Consider the following 15,806-nt stretch of genomic DNA (forward strand, 5'->3'; position numbering starts at 1 on the left):
TATTCTAATGTAAACTCACTGAATTTACAACCAGTTTTCAAGAGCTTTTGTTTGGTTTTTATTTCCAATTTCCCTAACAGGTTTTGGCCCTTCTGGTACCGCCCTGGAAACGCTTCTGTCTGATGTTCTCAGCTGAAGCGGTAGGTGGCGAAGAGTCACTTCCGTTACAGATGATAGCGCAGTTAATGAGCAGAAGAAGAATTGCTTCACGCAGATGTTTACGTTCTCCTACTTCCGTAGCTACCTAAAGCGGAGTAACGTTACCAGTCTGACGCTAAAGCGGACATTTCACCAGAAAATCTCGGTCATGTTTAGTTTTCTTTACCTCAGTATTAGAGCGGCTTAGCGGATCAACATGATTCAGGCCATGTGTCTCCCGCTGTAGGCGCTGCATCGCGAGTTTTTCTCACCATTCATCGCAGGCAAAGCAAAGCTAAAGCTAGCGCCGTGTTAGCAGCTGGTCAGAGGCAGTTGGCTCAATTTAATAAAGGATCTTTCGATCCGCACTCTGCCCCCTTGTTAATTTAGATTATCACGCAAGGCAGTCATGGCCACTAGGCGTCTGACAGATGCCTTCTTGTTAATGCGGAACAATGCAATCCAAAACCGGCAGATATTGGCTGAGCAAGTGAGTACATACGACCCCCGTCTGAGTACACGTAGCAATGCTGCGGTGAGTGGTCTGCATCGTTTTGACATTTTACTGTGTGTGTTTGCGTATAGCCAGTCACCGATCCCTGTTAGCTAGATCCAGGTGTGTGATAGCTGTAGCTGCTGTTAGTTATTATCCTGGATGACCTCCACGACGTTAGTGTTTCAGTGGTTCACAGTGATGTGACTCAGTGGGGCGATGATGGAGGATGAAGAAGTGTTGCAGGCATGCTTTTAGCTAGTTAATGTCTATAACCGCCCGTTTTTTAATGACAAGAATATATATTTTATATATATATATTTAGGTCAAGGTTAACTGAGGGTTATGGTTGATTTCATTTTCTTCGCATCCTCTCGTGTGCCTCACTGTAAAAAAAAAACAAAAAAAAAACCCTGCTGTGGCCTTTCAAAAGCCCGCATCATACTGAGTCGTGACGTGTAACTGATCTAGAGTTTAGCTGATTCTCTTCTGCAGTTATTAAAAATAAATACAGTAATTTGAAAAGCAAAGGCAATGAAAATGCTCGTAAAGCTTCCTGGAAACTGTTTGTCACTAAGAAATACTACCTATCCTTTAATTGTTAAATTATATGGACAGAAGTACTGGGCCACCCGCATGTCACAGTAGCTGTTATAACACCCCATTCTAAATTGTTCGCCACACTTTTCCATTTCAACACGTGGATTTTTTTATTTTTTTTTTGCCCATTTAAACAGAAGGCCACTTGTGCCGTCCGAGGCTGATGTTGGTTGCTTGCAGTCTCTCTTCTTGTTCAGTGTGCTCTGTGTTGGTGGACGAGTGAGGTTCTTTCTCACCAAACTCATCCAACCATGCTTTGTGCACTAGGGCACAATCATACTGAAACAGAAAATGAACTTTACCACGCTGCACAATTCCAAGCTTCCAACTTGGATTTTTCCAATTAATGATAAGATGGGGCATTCAGATTTCCCTAAGAGTAAGAGTTCAGGACCAAAGCACATAAAAGCAATGATTAAGAAATGTGGCCAGATACTTTTGTCTATATAATGCAGATATAATTAAAAACAAGCGAGCTTTTTAGTGATCACGATACAAGAAGAATATATTTATATGTTCCTCTATAGCAGAGCTGTTCTTTCTGATAGTGATTTCCGTGACACTGAATAATGATTTAGTTTCTTTTTTCTAAAAACAGCAGTCGCTGCATGGAGCTTATTGCTGGAGAGCTAAAACATCAAATGCTGGCATGTTTTGTTTTGTTTTTACTAGCAGTGATAAAACACTGAATTTAATGTTGATGCAGAAAAAAACAAAAAGAAAGAAATTAAAATCCTGCCATGACCTACTTATATTTTTAGGTTAAACTCCACCACAGTACAAAAGTTATTACTTTCCCTGACACAGTTTTGAAGCTTCTTCAAGCGGGCAGGTGTATGCCACACGTGAATATTCACACTCTGCTGTGAACATTTTATCGTGCTACCTGCACGCTGGTGTAGATTAGTTTCTTCCCGCTGGAAGCCCAGAGATCATTAACTTTTAAGGTTAACACATTCTGCATTTGTTTGGGGAAAATTCTTAGTAACAAAACCGGCCTTTGTTACTTAGCTGCCACTCCTCATGGCGCTGAGCGAAGTGGAAATGCCGATCTCTCCACACGTACCCGGGTATTTTTGAAAACGCAGATTTTTCTATGCGTTTGCGCCTTTCGTCCACACGTAAACGGCGTTTTCGGTCACTGAAAATGGAGATTTCTAAAAAACGCCTGCCAGGGTGGATATTTTCGAAAACTCCGTTTTTGCATTTATGTGTGGACAGAAACAGCGGAGAAAACGCGGGGTCAAAGGTGTGCTCCTTTTTTGACGTCACACTGTGCGCCACGTTATTGTTTCGGTGAAATGAATTTCTACAACACTGTTACTTGTACTCTCTGCAGTGTTTAAATGCTTACATATACACACACAGCTACTGTCCCTCCACACATACGACTGGGTTCTGCTTCTATGCCCCATCTTTGTTTGTTTACTATTTCCCGCCGAGACTTCTAGACTTCTGATTGGCCAACATTTCTACACGGTTAGGAATATATCGCCACCTGTTGCTTTGGCATGTTCCTAGCAGCGTTTTTCTTCATTTCTGCGTTTACGTGTGGATGGGATTGTTTTTTAAAACGAAAACGGAAAATCTCCGTTTTCAAAAATACCCGTGTACGTGTGGACGTATCCTCAGTAACACAAGTGATTTCTTCAGGCACATCTACAGAGTGGAGCCCTTTAAATGGCTGTGGCTCCTGGAACAACACTACCTCTCTGTAAGAGTGTCCTGTTTGGGTTTAGATCAGGATCAACAGCGAGCAAGCTCAGAGTGAGGAAGATAGAAGCATTGCTGTGGCTTCATTTTTTGGGAGGGTGATTCATGCCTAATAGGGCACATGAGCTAGTAATACACTGTCTGTTATTTTTCCTTCCAAGAACCAAAACAAAAAAAAAAGATTACTCAGTCGGTTCTTGGCATTTTGTTTCATCTACAGAACAGCTGGTGTAAAAGAGCCCAGAAATTTGGCTTTGGATAGTTACACTCCCCACATGTGTTGGGTCATACACTGATAAAAAAAATTTGATACCAATTCCATCATTGATTCTTATTATATATTCATTCCTTATTAATTTTCTGCTTGAAAAATCTCTTGAGTCCAAACACAGTGTAGAAACAGACTAATGGAAACCCTCCAGCCCAATGACTTTGCTGTCAGCTGTCAGAAAAACATGTCAGCATTAATGAAAGGCATTGTTAAGCTCTGAGGCACAAGATTCCAGGGGAATAGAAAATTTGATAGTGGTTCTCAACTGGAACGGTTCCCATCCCAACCCTACCTCCTCTGCATGCCTGCACACCTTTTTTTTGACTTTATCTCTGTGTCCATCATCTCTTCTCAGATAGATTTAGTTCCCTGTTAACTATTCACAGTGAAAATGTTGTAATGAGTGTTTTACCTAGCAGGATATTAGCTGCCAGTGAAGAACAGTAAAGAAATGAGTGAAATCTTGGAACAGAATCGAAATTCTGGATTTACAAACGATCTCTTGTGCCCGAATGAGCATCTTCTCAATATCTGTTCAAATTGTTTAGTCTCTTCTTCAATGAAACTGCTCCAACCACTTTATCTTATGTCTGAAATGGCTAAAAAATACAGGTAGAAGTGTGAAGTGCAGGTTCAGTCTCCTTCTTGTACTGTAACAAACGTCTGTTTGACACTGGCGTCGTGCTACGCTTCATCAATATAGGGGATAAACACAGTTGATTTAAATGTCTCACAGGCTTGGTCATTAAAATTATGAGGGGCTAAACTGATTAGACCAGTCGGCCGTTATCAAGCCATCACGTTGAAGCTGTTAGAATATTTGGCTCAGGTGGTTTTTAGTTGCTTTGTTGCAGCAGGACCATTAAGTTGCTTAGAGCTGCGTCTAAAATTGCGTTAGCTGTTAGAAACGAAGAACATTTTGCTGCTGGCTGAACACTCAGGTTTGAAATAAGAAGGCAGCAGACCAAGTCGCCTCTCGCTTTTTTACTGACAAATCAATCACTGAAGAAGACAAAGCAACTAACAATGAACTCTATTTAATCTAAAACTCTTAAACTCATTTTCCTTTTCTTAGACTCACAGGTTTCTGCTCTCTCTGTTCTCACACTGTTTCCTCCTTGTAATCATTTGATTTAAAGTAAAATGATTTGGAAAAGGTTTCTGGACGATATTTTTCTATATTTAGTTTAACTGTACACTGAATGTACAATGAATGTCAACAGCCTCTTTTACAGTGATTATTATTCCTAATTCAAAGTAATTTAACAGTGGGAGTGGATGGATATTTATATTTCATGGGCCTCACTTTCTATTCCTTTTTTTCTCCTTTTGCTTGTTTTCGGTTGGATGGGACCGCTCTGATATCTGCCAATCATATTAGGAGCTTGATGAGGTACTGTCATTCCTCTTACTAAAAGACGGAACACCGTCATCTTCACCCTCTATCACGTAAAACGTTTTAATGGATCCTCTTGTGTCTTTAAGTTGGCCGATGATCGGATGGCCCTGGTTTCAGGGATCAGTTTGGATCCCGAAGCCGCGATTGGGGTCACCAAGAAACTGCCCCCCAAATGGGTAGATGGAGTAGATGAGGTAAACTGAAACTGTAGTAGAAATTTGCAGCTACTTCAGTGTCTCTTTAAAGTGAAATTCAGCAAATAAATTAATACATTTTGTCTTCAGATCCAGTATGAAATCACAAGGATCCAGCAGAAGATGAAGGAACTGGCCTTGCTTCATGACAAGCACATGAATCGTCCCACACTGGATGACAGCAGCGAAGAAGAGCACGCCATAGAAATCACAACTCAGGAGATCACGCAGGTGAGATAATTTAGCAGCACTGTGCATATGTATGCTGCCTATTTTTAGACTTGAAATGCTGATTCTTTTCTTTCAGCTGAAAATCTGCGTGGATATGTTTTAGCTGTTGTTTTTATTTGAACATAAGTATTTATGTGAGAGCACGCTCTAGTATGGAGCCTGAAGTGAATTTAGAAATGAAACAAGTAGAGTCGTTGTTGTTTTTGCAGATGTTCCATCGATGCCAGCGAGCCGTGACTGGTTTGCAGTCTCGCTGTGGTCACTGCACAGAGCAGGAGGAGCGACTCTTGAGAAACGTGGTCTCCTCTCTGGCACAGAGCCTGCAGGAGCTGTCAACCAATTTTAGGCACACACAGTCCAGCTATCTAAAACGTAAGGACTGCATGGCATGTTACATGTTTGGGTTTTTTAACTGTTATTAAGTATTTTTGTCCTCATGATGTTTTAATGCCGTCTAAGCATTGTGCCATTGGCTTGTCTGACAGGTATGAAGAATCGAGAGGAGAGATCAAAGCACTTTTTTGACTCGGGGCCCTTAATGGAAGAGGATGAAGATTTAGCTCTATATGACAAGGTGAGGACAGCATGTTTAGAGCTGGGGTGTCCACAGAGAGCTGCTCTTAAGTTTAAATGGAACACACCGGTAAAACGGGTGCAAAATAATCATAACAAACAAACCAAACGCCTTTTCCAGATGATGAGCAGTTTAAGAAAACAGCTTTTTTAACAGTGTTTCTTCATTATAAGCAGTAAATCAAAGAAACCCATCAGCACGTCTCAGTCCAGCAAACCAGACTGAGTTGTTTTTTTATTTTTTGGGTTATCTGTTCCTTATTTTCTTTGGTGTTTCCTGGCAGGATGCCTGATGCGTTTGTCAATAAGAAGGCTCTAAAATTGATTCTGGCTCAGATAAAGTCACCAGTTCAGAGTTTTAGGATATTTTAAAACAAAACACAGTAATTGAGATAAATCCAGTGGTTGTTGGCCTACATCTCTGAACACAATGCATGTATGCTGACACTGTGTACACAGCTGCTCTGTGTATACAGTGAACCAAAAGCAGAAGTATCCATGACTATCAGTACCATTAAGATTTAAAAAAACAAAAAAATAATCAGTACATCTACCAATGTTTACACATTTAACTCCCAATTTGTACTAAAAATAGTTACATTGAGTTTAGGTACTTCTTAACGGACAGGAAATGGCCTCAGTGGAGGAATTAAATAAATGCTTTGTTTATAAAATGGGTGGTCCTGGGTTTAAAGTCACCCATTTCTGTGTGGAGTCTCTACAAAAGATGCGCATGTTGTTGGTTATATTGGAGACTCTAAACTGACTGTAGGTGGGAATGGTTGTCGGCCTCTGTGTGTTGGCCATGCAACACATTGGCTACACCACACTACTGTAAAATCTTCTGTGTTATTGAAATGGAAATTGGTCTGAATAAAACAAAAACAGCTCATTACCCTGCCGCTGTCCATCTAGTCTGTAACATTTGTATATTCAGCCTTGTTCTTGAATCTGTCATTTTTCAGGGGTTCACGGACGATCAGTTGATGCTGGTGGAGCAGAACACAGTCATGGTTGAAGAACGAGAGCGGGAGATCCGACAGATAGTGCAGTCTATCTCAGATCTGAATGAGATTTTCCGGGACTTGGCAGGAATGGTGGTGGAGCAGGTATTTGAAGCAAATTCACTGAGCTACCACAGGAAAAACGTGCCCACACAGGCTTCAGCCACATGTGAAAATGGAAAAAAGATCAGTTTTATCAATCATTAATAACAAAAAGGAGCTAAGTTAAGCTCATTCTGATCCTATTCGGCAGGAGCTTTCAGATTACTTTTGTTTGTATAAATAGTATTTGAACAAAATAACTTAAGATGTTATTTTTAAAAAACACTTTGAACTGATCTTTAAGGAAGAGTATACATAGACTTGTGAGGAGTTTTGCTACAAAACTGCAAACACGATCTACAATTATAATGAGTTTCTTCCCTTAAACCAAAAAAACACTCTTTTTGTCCTTCCAGGGCACCGTTCTTGATAGAATCGACTTCAATGTGGAGCAGGCTTGTGTTAAAACAGAAGACGGATTGAAACAGTTACAAAAGGTAAACACTAAATTTCTTTATTTAGTGTCTTGTTTTTTTTTTTTCAGGCAATTTCATTTTTTTAAGTAATTCAAAACATTTTTTGGCTTATGGAATGAAAACTGTAAATAATGACCAAAGTGAAATAATAGGTATTATAATTATTTGTAGCGGTATTAGTAGTAGAAATTATTTTAAAGACTTGTTTAAATTTCTTATGAAAGCCAAGCTGTGATTTGTTCATACACATGCTCAGAGGCACTTCTAAATGTATTTATAAAGTACAAAAAAATGAATCTATTGTTTTGTGCCTGAAACATTCATGCGTGTGATATACACAGTGTTAGCAAATGAGGGTCAGTGTTCTTTTGGACAGACTAAGGTGGAGATGTTTGACCATAATGGCAAAAAACAAACACAGCATATCGGCACAAACACTTCATACCAGCTGTCAGCACGATGGAGAAGAGGTCCTGGATTTGGGCACCTTGCAAGCACTAAATTGACCATGAACTCTTCTGTATGCCAAAGTATTCTAGACTCAAATGTGAGGTCATCTGTCCAACAGCTAAAGTATGGTTAATACTGGGTTAGGGCTGTGCGATGAGACCAAAATCTCATATCCCGATATAAGACATCTATCGTCCAACCTGGAGTTGAGTGTTTGAGCTGATGCATGAAACTATATATTTTTAGACATAAGTTGTAACGGCCGCCGTTTTCTTTGTGAGTATTTATTACACGGCGTGCTGCGAGAAAAAAACAGTTCTAACGAGTGAGTCCAAGGTTTATTTTTTAGCACCTGACGGCTCTTTTTTGCTTCTCATCCATAAATACTCTGCATCCTCTTTCACGTGATTCAGTTTATTTTGAAAAGTCTCAACAGGATCTTGAGCTTTATTGTCAAAGGTTTATGTGGAAACTAAACCAGCGGACACGCGATGGTTTTACCGTCGTTGTTGCTAACGACAACGCATAAAAACAGGCGCTTGTCTGTCCGTAGTGTGGTTATATTAAATATAAGAGAAAGAGAGAACTTTAAGAAATTAATATAGCCACTACAGTGACCATCAAAACCATGAAAAAATATTGCCGTAAACGTTTATTTTGCGACACCATGAAACAAACGATAGCGTAAAATGAAAATGTCGTCATCCGCTATATATTGTTATATCGAACAGCCCTATACTGGGTTATGCAACAGGACAGCGATCCTAATCAAGGTATTGCAATGACACAATCACAGTCCAGACCTCAGCCTGACTGAAAGAGAGCTGTGCAGAGACAGGCTTGCTAATCTCAAAGAACTGAAACAACGTTGCAAAGAAAAGTGAAGCAAAATTGATCCACATCTATGTGAGACACTGATAGAGTCATACAGAAAACGATTACTTCCAAGTTGCTGCTAAAGGTCGTTCTACAAGCTGTTGGATGTTTTGTTATGTAATGTTTCAGGAAATTTTAGAGCCTGTTGACCAGATGTTTTTTCTGTCCTGTGGTGTAAAAAGACCCCATCTGTACTTATTCATTAAAAGTGAATGGTGTTATGTAAAATTATTCTTATTTTCTTTTCAGGCAGAACAGTATCAGAAGAAAAACCGAAAGATGCTGGTCATTTTGATCCTTTTCATCATAGTCATTGTTCTAATTATTATTCTTTTTGGAACAAAGTTCTAATCACTCATTCCTCCGTTTTTGTTTTCTGTCTGGGTGTTTGTTGTGCAACTGTGTGGACTTGGACTTGATTCTACCGTCTTTCACACCAACCGGGAAATGCTAAGAAGAAATCTTTGTGGGGACACTGTGGGTTAGTGGAGATGGGGTTTTTTTTTAATGGGAGAGTTAGATTTTTTTGTTTTGTTTTTTTCTGTTATTTTTGACGGATTTGAATGAAAAAAACAAAACAATCAACAGTGTCTATTTTTCCTAAGTGACTTTGACAGAGGTTTGTTCAACCGGACATTTTCATCTTAGCATTATATTTACATCCCAGCTCAGTATTTTACTGTGAAAGACTTGAGAACTTTTTTTTTTTTTTTAAATGAGGGCAGTACCATTTAAGATCAGAACAGCCATTCAGTACCAAAGGACCATCTGTTTTTTATCAGTTTATTCCTCACTTTAGAATAATAATACTAAGGTTCTTGTTACCACACGGTTGGCCTGAGGAGGGTTTATGCAGCCATACATCTCCTCCACTTCATTTTAACTTCATACCTGTTGAACACTTGCTGCGCTCTAATGAAGTGCTCATGTTAAAAACACTCGTTTTTGTTCTCCATGGTCTTTGCATAAAGTGCTACCTTTTTTTAAGAAACCCTTGCAGTTTGCACATATTGAGCCCTGAGGGGTAGGAATGGGTCAGGGTGTCGTGGATGTAATACTACTGTCATTTGTATGATAAGCAAATTATTTATTTTCAAGTAACTTCATATAACCCAGAGATTTTTTTTTTGTTTTCTGTCAGGTTTGCTGTAAATTGAATAGAGTGTATGTGTAGTCTGAGCACAACAGTTAATAATCACTCCACTGAGGAAATGGATGTAGTACAACACAATGAAGAGACATTTGAAGACCGCATTGTGATTTTTTTTTTTCTCCCCGTTTCTTCTTTGTTCAGATTTACACATTACATTTCATTTTGCTGTCTGATGAGCTGAAACAATGGAGCGCTTTTTTTAAATATATGTACTCAACTCTACACTTTACATGTAAAATCATCTTTGTCATTGATGTGAAATTGTATGTAAAAAAGAAGAAGTCCAAGTGGTACTTTACTTAAGTATTGATTTTGGAAACCAAACGGGTGAGGAGACAGCAGCTTAATTTTTAAAAAAATAAACCTGGAACATGAGTCGGTGCGTATCTGTGTGTTCACGTCTTGCACAAATGGTACTAACTGCAAACAAAGGTCACATTAAACACTAAAAACTATTAATTTAAACATCTGTTCCATGAAAAATCACCTACCTAACACGATTTTTTTTTCTTTTTAAAACTTTAGCGCATTTAATGAAGCCATGAAAATTTTGACCTCACACTAAAATTCCAGAGTTGCAGGTGCCCAAAATCCCACTCAAGGGATTTAATAATGCACTGCTCTATTTTCAGTTTGATTTTGGAAGAGCTTTTCCCATGTGCATGTAGGGTTTGCTTGGGGATAATTCCCAACATGTGGGATTTGGTCATCCCCGACTCATTACTGTGAGTAGTCTTGTCTCTCAAAACACAATTTGGGGGAGAAACCAAAATTAACATTCCTCTATCAAACACAACCAACCTTGGAAAAAGGCACCGCAGCTTTGGAGAAAATGACTTCTGTAAGAATGCCATGACAACCTGACTGGTATAGTGTCATGGATAAGTTGCAGGGCAATAAGTCCCTGATATAAACGCCATGGAAAGCATGGCATGACAGACAGACATCGCAATCCTCCTCCACAGACTCAGGAGCATCTCCGGGTGGCACTGACTGATAAGTGGGCTGAGGTCCCACAGGATGATTTTCAGAGCTTGTGCTTGTCCATGAGGAAGACACTTACTTCCATAATCAGTGAAGATCGGGGGGACACTACCCTGCAGTTTTATCGCTTCACCAGTGTATGGTGCTTATGCTTGTTGACATTTTTGTTGGTTTTGATATTCAATAAAAGGTGATGAGATGCAATATATCAGTGGTAATTTGCATACAAGTAAAACTACACCACTATTTACAAACCAGTTTAGTGGGATGTTATTAAATTCCTGGAGTGTACACATGAATGGGTTGAAATTTTGTGATATTCAAATTATTTTTTTAACTGCATTCTTGAGCCACATGTAATGTTCAGGACTGAAAAACATCTAAACTCTGTTAAAAACTTCAACCAACCGCTCAGATCTCGAGTTCAGGGGTCAAGCTTTCTGGAGATGTGACTGCAATAACTTGAGATACCACACAGGATTTTGAAACTGATGTCCTAGTTCTGTTTGGGGGGGGGGTAACACTGGTTTTTGCTGGTATTTAATTTAATGTCCGTGGCACAGTGTACTGATATCCTGGATACTTGGAAAGAAAATGTTTTGGATAAACGTATGCGGAATAGTGGCTGAATAAAACAAAATATAATAAGATGTTAAGATTTTCATACAGTGGATATGACAGTCCACAGAGAATATTCACTATTTGTGGATGTGGCAAAGAAGGATATGCAGAGGGTTGGTGTGACAGAGAAGGATGGCAGGGATAGGGTCAGATCGAGGCAGATGATCTGCTGTGCTGAGCCTTAAAAAGAGAAAAAAAAAGAAAGAAGAAGAATTAATTGATGATATAAATAACTGCTGGATGCAGCCATAGCTTTACTAGAGACCAGTGACCAAAGGATTTTTCGTGATGAGAAGGAAACAAACTAACAAACAAAGAAACAATCCTGTAGTGTATTATCCAGTCATGATACTGTCAACAACATTTATTTTCCTTTAACAATATCAACAAGCTGACATGTAGAAGTATAAAAATGAAAATAATGAAATATCTGATAAAATAATAAGTATTAATTCACTATTTAAAAGCAAAAATAATGTATAATTTGAATATATTTAAGATTGTTTTATACCCGCTGCATTTCAGACCGCAATCTCTGATGTGCACCTCTTTTGGCATATGCGTGTTACATTTCAAAGTAAAAGCCTCTCGTAGTCTTACATCTATAGTACTACTAGCTTGATACAACATGAAAAAAAACACTTTAGTTTTCTTGTGGTTTTTTTTGTGAAGTTACGAATTTTATGTTTTTTATTTTTCTGTTGCGATAAATAAAAAATGAGAAGAAGTAAATAAAATAAATATTTTATTTTAAAATATTTAACATTAATACTAAAACATTTTAACAACATTTTTATGGTGTCTATGACAAAAACAAAACATTCGCTATAACGTTATTACTTGACCGGAAGTTAAAAGCAGCTGCCCTCCCGCATCGAGAACATCCGGTTTTCTTACCAACAATAATAGACTTTAGCGCCAATAAACATGTCTCACACCGAGGACGAAGACGACCCGTTTCCTGTAGATGACTGTCTGTTCACGGAAACGTTTTCTCTGGAGTCCGTGTACACGCTGATGGGAGAGGAGGTGAAGATCAGACAGCTGTTCGGTGCGGACCTCGGCGTGGCTGCACCGGTCTGGGAGGCTGTAAGGAGCAGACAGGCACTCACTTTATTTAGATGATCTTCGTAAACCTGGGCTTTGTGCAGTGATGAAATCTATGTGTGTGTCTGTGTACACACGCAGGCGTTACACCTATGCCGTTACTTGGAGGATCAGTCTGTGGAGCTGAGGGGAAAGCGGCTCATAGAGCTCGGAGCAGGCACCGGTGTGGTCGGTATTGTGGCAGCTCGCTTGGGTAAATTTGGAGTTTGTAAAATAACTCGTGTAACTAATATTAAATACAAACTAACTACTAACTAATGTGTCTCTGAGTGGGATTCTCCTGTGGCTCAGTGTCACATTATACCCCCACACATGTGCAGCTGCTTCTGAACCACATGGTGTTCACTATCAAGTTCACTTACTCATGTGTTTATTTTTTGTGTATATAAATAGATATAGCGTTTTCTGCTGTGTAAAACATGATTGAATCCATAACAACTCCTGCCTGCAGCGATGTTGTCGCCGAAATAGCTCAGTTGGGAGAGCGTTAGACTGAAGATCTAAAGGTCCCTGGTTCGATCCCGGGTTTCGGCAGTGTGAAAGGTTGTTTTCCCTCAGTTTCGTTCTATACCGACAATAAGAGGCAATGCTATTCTAATAAATATTTTTTAAAGCATTGTTTGGTGGGAAATTAAAACAAAACAAATAAAATAAACTCCTAGCCCAATAAATAAAAAGTCACACAGTACTTCTTTGGGTCACCTCTAACTTTAATGCCCACGTTGTTATTATTCAAAGCATTCTGAAAGGGGTAAATGAATCTGTGAAAACATCTTTCCTGCTTCCTGCACCACTTTTCCACAGTCTGAGCCCATACAGTCTTCTTGGAATATGCCCTTGCCCTTGAAGAAAAAAACCTGGTCATTAAGTATATTTAGCTGGTCAACTCATCTAATTTTTCACTCAATATAATCCTGATCAAGTGAAGCAAACACCTGATCATAACACTGTCAAAACTGGCTGGTACAGTAGACACTAGGCCTGTTGATGCACCACCTTATCCACCTGTCTTCTTATTATGTTGCAGCCATCAAATCTGGACTCATCAGACCACATGACCCTTTTCAGTTGCTCCATTGTGCGGATAGAAATGCTTTTACTTTAACTATTAAACATAGTTATGAAATTTCACCAAATGTGTAAGTGATCTCTATTTAAACTCAGAACCCACTTATCAGTTAAGGTTAAATACCCTCTTGCAAGCCCATATTAATCACAGAAATAATGCTCCAAAGGAAGGCTCCTTATCTATCTCTTAGCTTAGTTAAATCCAAGTCATTACTCTTTTGGGGGGCAGGCAGTGTTTTGATTACAGCTACACATCAGTAGCTTTTAATTTGTAGTCAGAAAACTGACTACAGAAAACAAACAATTAGTTTGTTGTTTGTTCCATGTCTGTTATTTCACATGCTCATGTTTTTAATTTCTTCTGATCTTAATTTAAGACTTTGATCAGCAGCATGTGGGATCAGGCTTTCATCCCTCTTCTTTCAGGAGCAGAGGTGACTCTCACAGACCTTCCTTTGGCTCTTCCACAGCTTGATGCTAATGTCTCTGCTAACAAGCCTTCCAGCGGGTGGCCTTCTCTCCCTCCCACTGTCCTCCCTCTGTCCTGGGGTGAGGATCACATGAACTTCTCCTCTGACTGGGACTTGGTGCTCTGTGCTGATATCATTTACCTGCCAGAGACATACCTCCCGCTAGTGGAGACACTAGCTCACCTGTGTGGTAAAGGAGCCGCAGCGTATCTCTCATCCAAAATGCGAGATGAGCACGAAACGGCAGCTTTCTATGAGAAGCATCTACCGAGCAGATTCAATGTGGAGCTTGTGCACCGAGACGACAAACAAAACAATAATATCTACAGGGCGTCTTTAAGAACAGGCCAGTGACGACAGGAGGGACGGCCTACTGCTTTTTTATAAATAAATAAAATTATGAGTTTGTCTGTTATTTAAATTATTTTGAGTTTCACATCCCACTAACTGTAGAACCTATAAAAGCTAAAGCTATTTTAAATGAATTTAAATGTAATCATATTATTTTTATTTATCTCTAAACAGTTACACATGTCATTTGTCTTTAATTAAAAGCGAATGTATTCAGAATGTGTCCTGTGATTTTTGAGATTTGGGAAGAAAATGAACTTCAGAACTTTAATGACATACAAGCACAAACATACACACACTATGAATGCATTTTATAAGACAAAACAGCATGATTTTATATAAATCAGCCTTGAGTTTTGTCTGATTGGAAATTCAGTCATTGGACTAAAGTGTTTTCACCATGTTTACCGTGAGATGAAGATCAGGTCTAAAGTTACAGTTCTTCTTTTTAACCTTTACCCACTGCAGGCGTCACGCATCACCAAGATGAGCTTGAAGGTGCGTTTCCAGAACTGTTTTTTCAAAAATTCGTATTTGTTTTCAATATTTCTGATTATCCTCTGGTTGGAAAACACTTTGATCTCTCATGTTGTCAGTACAGGGTGCACAGCAGCATCTTTACCTTGAAAACAGTCACAGATTTAAAAGCCCTGAAAACCATGTTTGTTTATAGAGTGCTTACTATTATTGATTTTGACATGAATTAATATCTTCTGCCAGAGTAATTCTTTCCTTGAGACATTTTGGTAATTAAAAGTTTGAATGTATGTATTAAATGGTTAAATTGTCGTTAAGTTTAGATTTTTATCACACCTTTAATTTTAATAGTTGCTGATTTAGTCATGAATATTCTGTATGGTTATAACAGAAAAGTCAAAAAAACTTTAAACCAGCTATCACATCCCTCTCTCCCAGTGCAGTGGATAAAAAAATCTTTCATATACCATAAAATCTCCAAAAGCAACATCTGTTCATGAAAACCTACTTTCACTCCCCCTTCATTAGGTATATCTTACTAGTACTGACTTGGACCCCCTTTTGTTTTACGAACAGGGTGCTGGAAACAGTCCTCAGAGATTTGGGTCCACATTAACATGATAGCATCACACAGTGGCTGCAGATTTGTTGGCCTCCATGATGTGAATTTCCAATTCCACCACATCCGAAAGCCTCTCTATTAGATTGAGGTCTGGAGACCTTGGCAGTTATTTGAATACATTGAATTGTTTATCATGTTAAGGAAACCAGTTTGAGATTATTTGAGTTTTGTGACATAACGCATGATGGGTACACTGTCATGAAGGGATGGACAGGATGTTGTTGGTATCTTACTGTCATTTTAATTACTATTAACATGTTTTCTGTATAATTTTGTTGCAATAAAGAAGGTCTTAACTGGGCATGGAAACATTCACCATGTGACATATGATTGTTGACAATAAATAGAACATTGGTTTTATTGAATCCAAAATAAATCTCACTCCAAGCTATTCTGTTAAAGCCCGCCCTTCCCGCAGCCTGCTGTCTGCCCGTCTTTCATCCCCTCTCTGCTGCACTCTGCTGATGTACAGATTTTCTGTTCAGGAAAGGAA

At 39.0% G+C, this 15,806-nt stretch overlaps 2 protein-coding genes and 1 non-coding gene across 4 annotated transcripts; all 3 read left to right on the forward strand.

The window, feature by feature from the left end:
- The first annotated feature begins 229 nt into the window (after positions 1–229).
- stx16 (syntaxin 16) lies at positions 230–9,831 on the forward strand. Of its 2 annotated transcripts, XM_085354024.1 has the most exons (9): positions 230–673; positions 4,597–4,608; positions 4,701–4,808; positions 4,899–5,039; positions 5,249–5,411; positions 5,525–5,613; positions 6,578–6,721; positions 7,075–7,155; positions 8,710–9,831. In XM_085354024.1, the coding sequence occupies exons 1-9, from the start codon at positions 548–550 to the stop codon at positions 8,809–8,811; spliced, it is 966 nt and encodes a 321-aa protein (XP_085210150.1). In that variant the 5' UTR covers positions 230–547; the 3' UTR covers positions 8,812–9,831. The 2 variants fall into 2 exon arrangements, with proteins under 2 accessions (XP_085210150.1, XP_085210149.1); XM_085354023.1 differs by lacking the exon at positions 4,597–4,608 and having other exon boundaries at positions 230–628.
- A 2,293-nt stretch (positions 9,832–12,124) lies between these two features.
- On the forward strand, positions 12,125–14,324 carry LOC146632062 (EEF1A lysine methyltransferase 3-like). Its single transcript, XM_085354025.1, has 3 exons — positions 12,125–12,307; positions 12,407–12,518; positions 13,820–14,324. The coding sequence occupies exons 1-3, from the start codon at positions 12,146–12,148 to the stop codon at positions 14,215–14,217; spliced, it is 672 nt and encodes a 223-aa protein (XP_085210151.1). The 5' UTR covers positions 12,125–12,145; the 3' UTR covers positions 14,218–14,324.
- On the forward strand, positions 12,787–12,859 carry trnaf-gaa (transfer RNA phenylalanine (anticodon GAA)). Its single transcript has one exon. It is a non-coding gene; the product is annotated as a tRNA-Phe (tRNA).
- Positions 14,325–15,806: the final 1,482 nt, after the last annotated feature.

The sequence above is a fragment of the Diplotaxodon limnothrissa genome, linkage group LG5 (assembly GCF_057381915.1).
Source record: "Diplotaxodon limnothrissa isolate DT_005_m linkage group LG5, D_limnothrissa_male_GT1.1, whole genome shotgun sequence".
NCBI lineage: Eukaryota > Metazoa > Chordata > Actinopteri > Cichliformes > Cichlidae > Diplotaxodon > Diplotaxodon limnothrissa.

Bases quoted from the DNA above. Each gene is read 5' to 3' on its own strand.
- stx16 (XM_085354024.1), top strand. From the start codon at position 548: ATGGCCACTAGGCGTCTGACAGATGCCTTCTTGTTAATGCGGAACAAT. The intron at 4,809-4,898 runs GTAAACTGAAAC...TTTTGTCTTCAG, and splicing joins GGGTAGATGGAGTAGATGAG to ATCCAGTATGAAATCACAAG. The intron at 7,156-8,709 runs GTAAACACTAAA...TTTTCTTTTCAG, and splicing joins GATTGAAACAGTTACAAAAG to GCAGAACAGTATCAGAAGAA.
- LOC146632062 (XM_085354025.1), top strand. From the start codon at position 12,146: ATGTCTCACACCGAGGACGAAGACGACCCGTTTCCTGTAGATGACTGT. The intron at 12,308-12,406 runs GTAAGGAGCAGA...GTACACACGCAG, and splicing joins CTGCACCGGTCTGGGAGGCT to GCGTTACACCTATGCCGTTA. The intron at 12,519-13,819 runs GTAAATTTGGAG...CTCTTCTTTCAG, and splicing joins TATTGTGGCAGCTCGCTTGG to GAGCAGAGGTGACTCTCACA.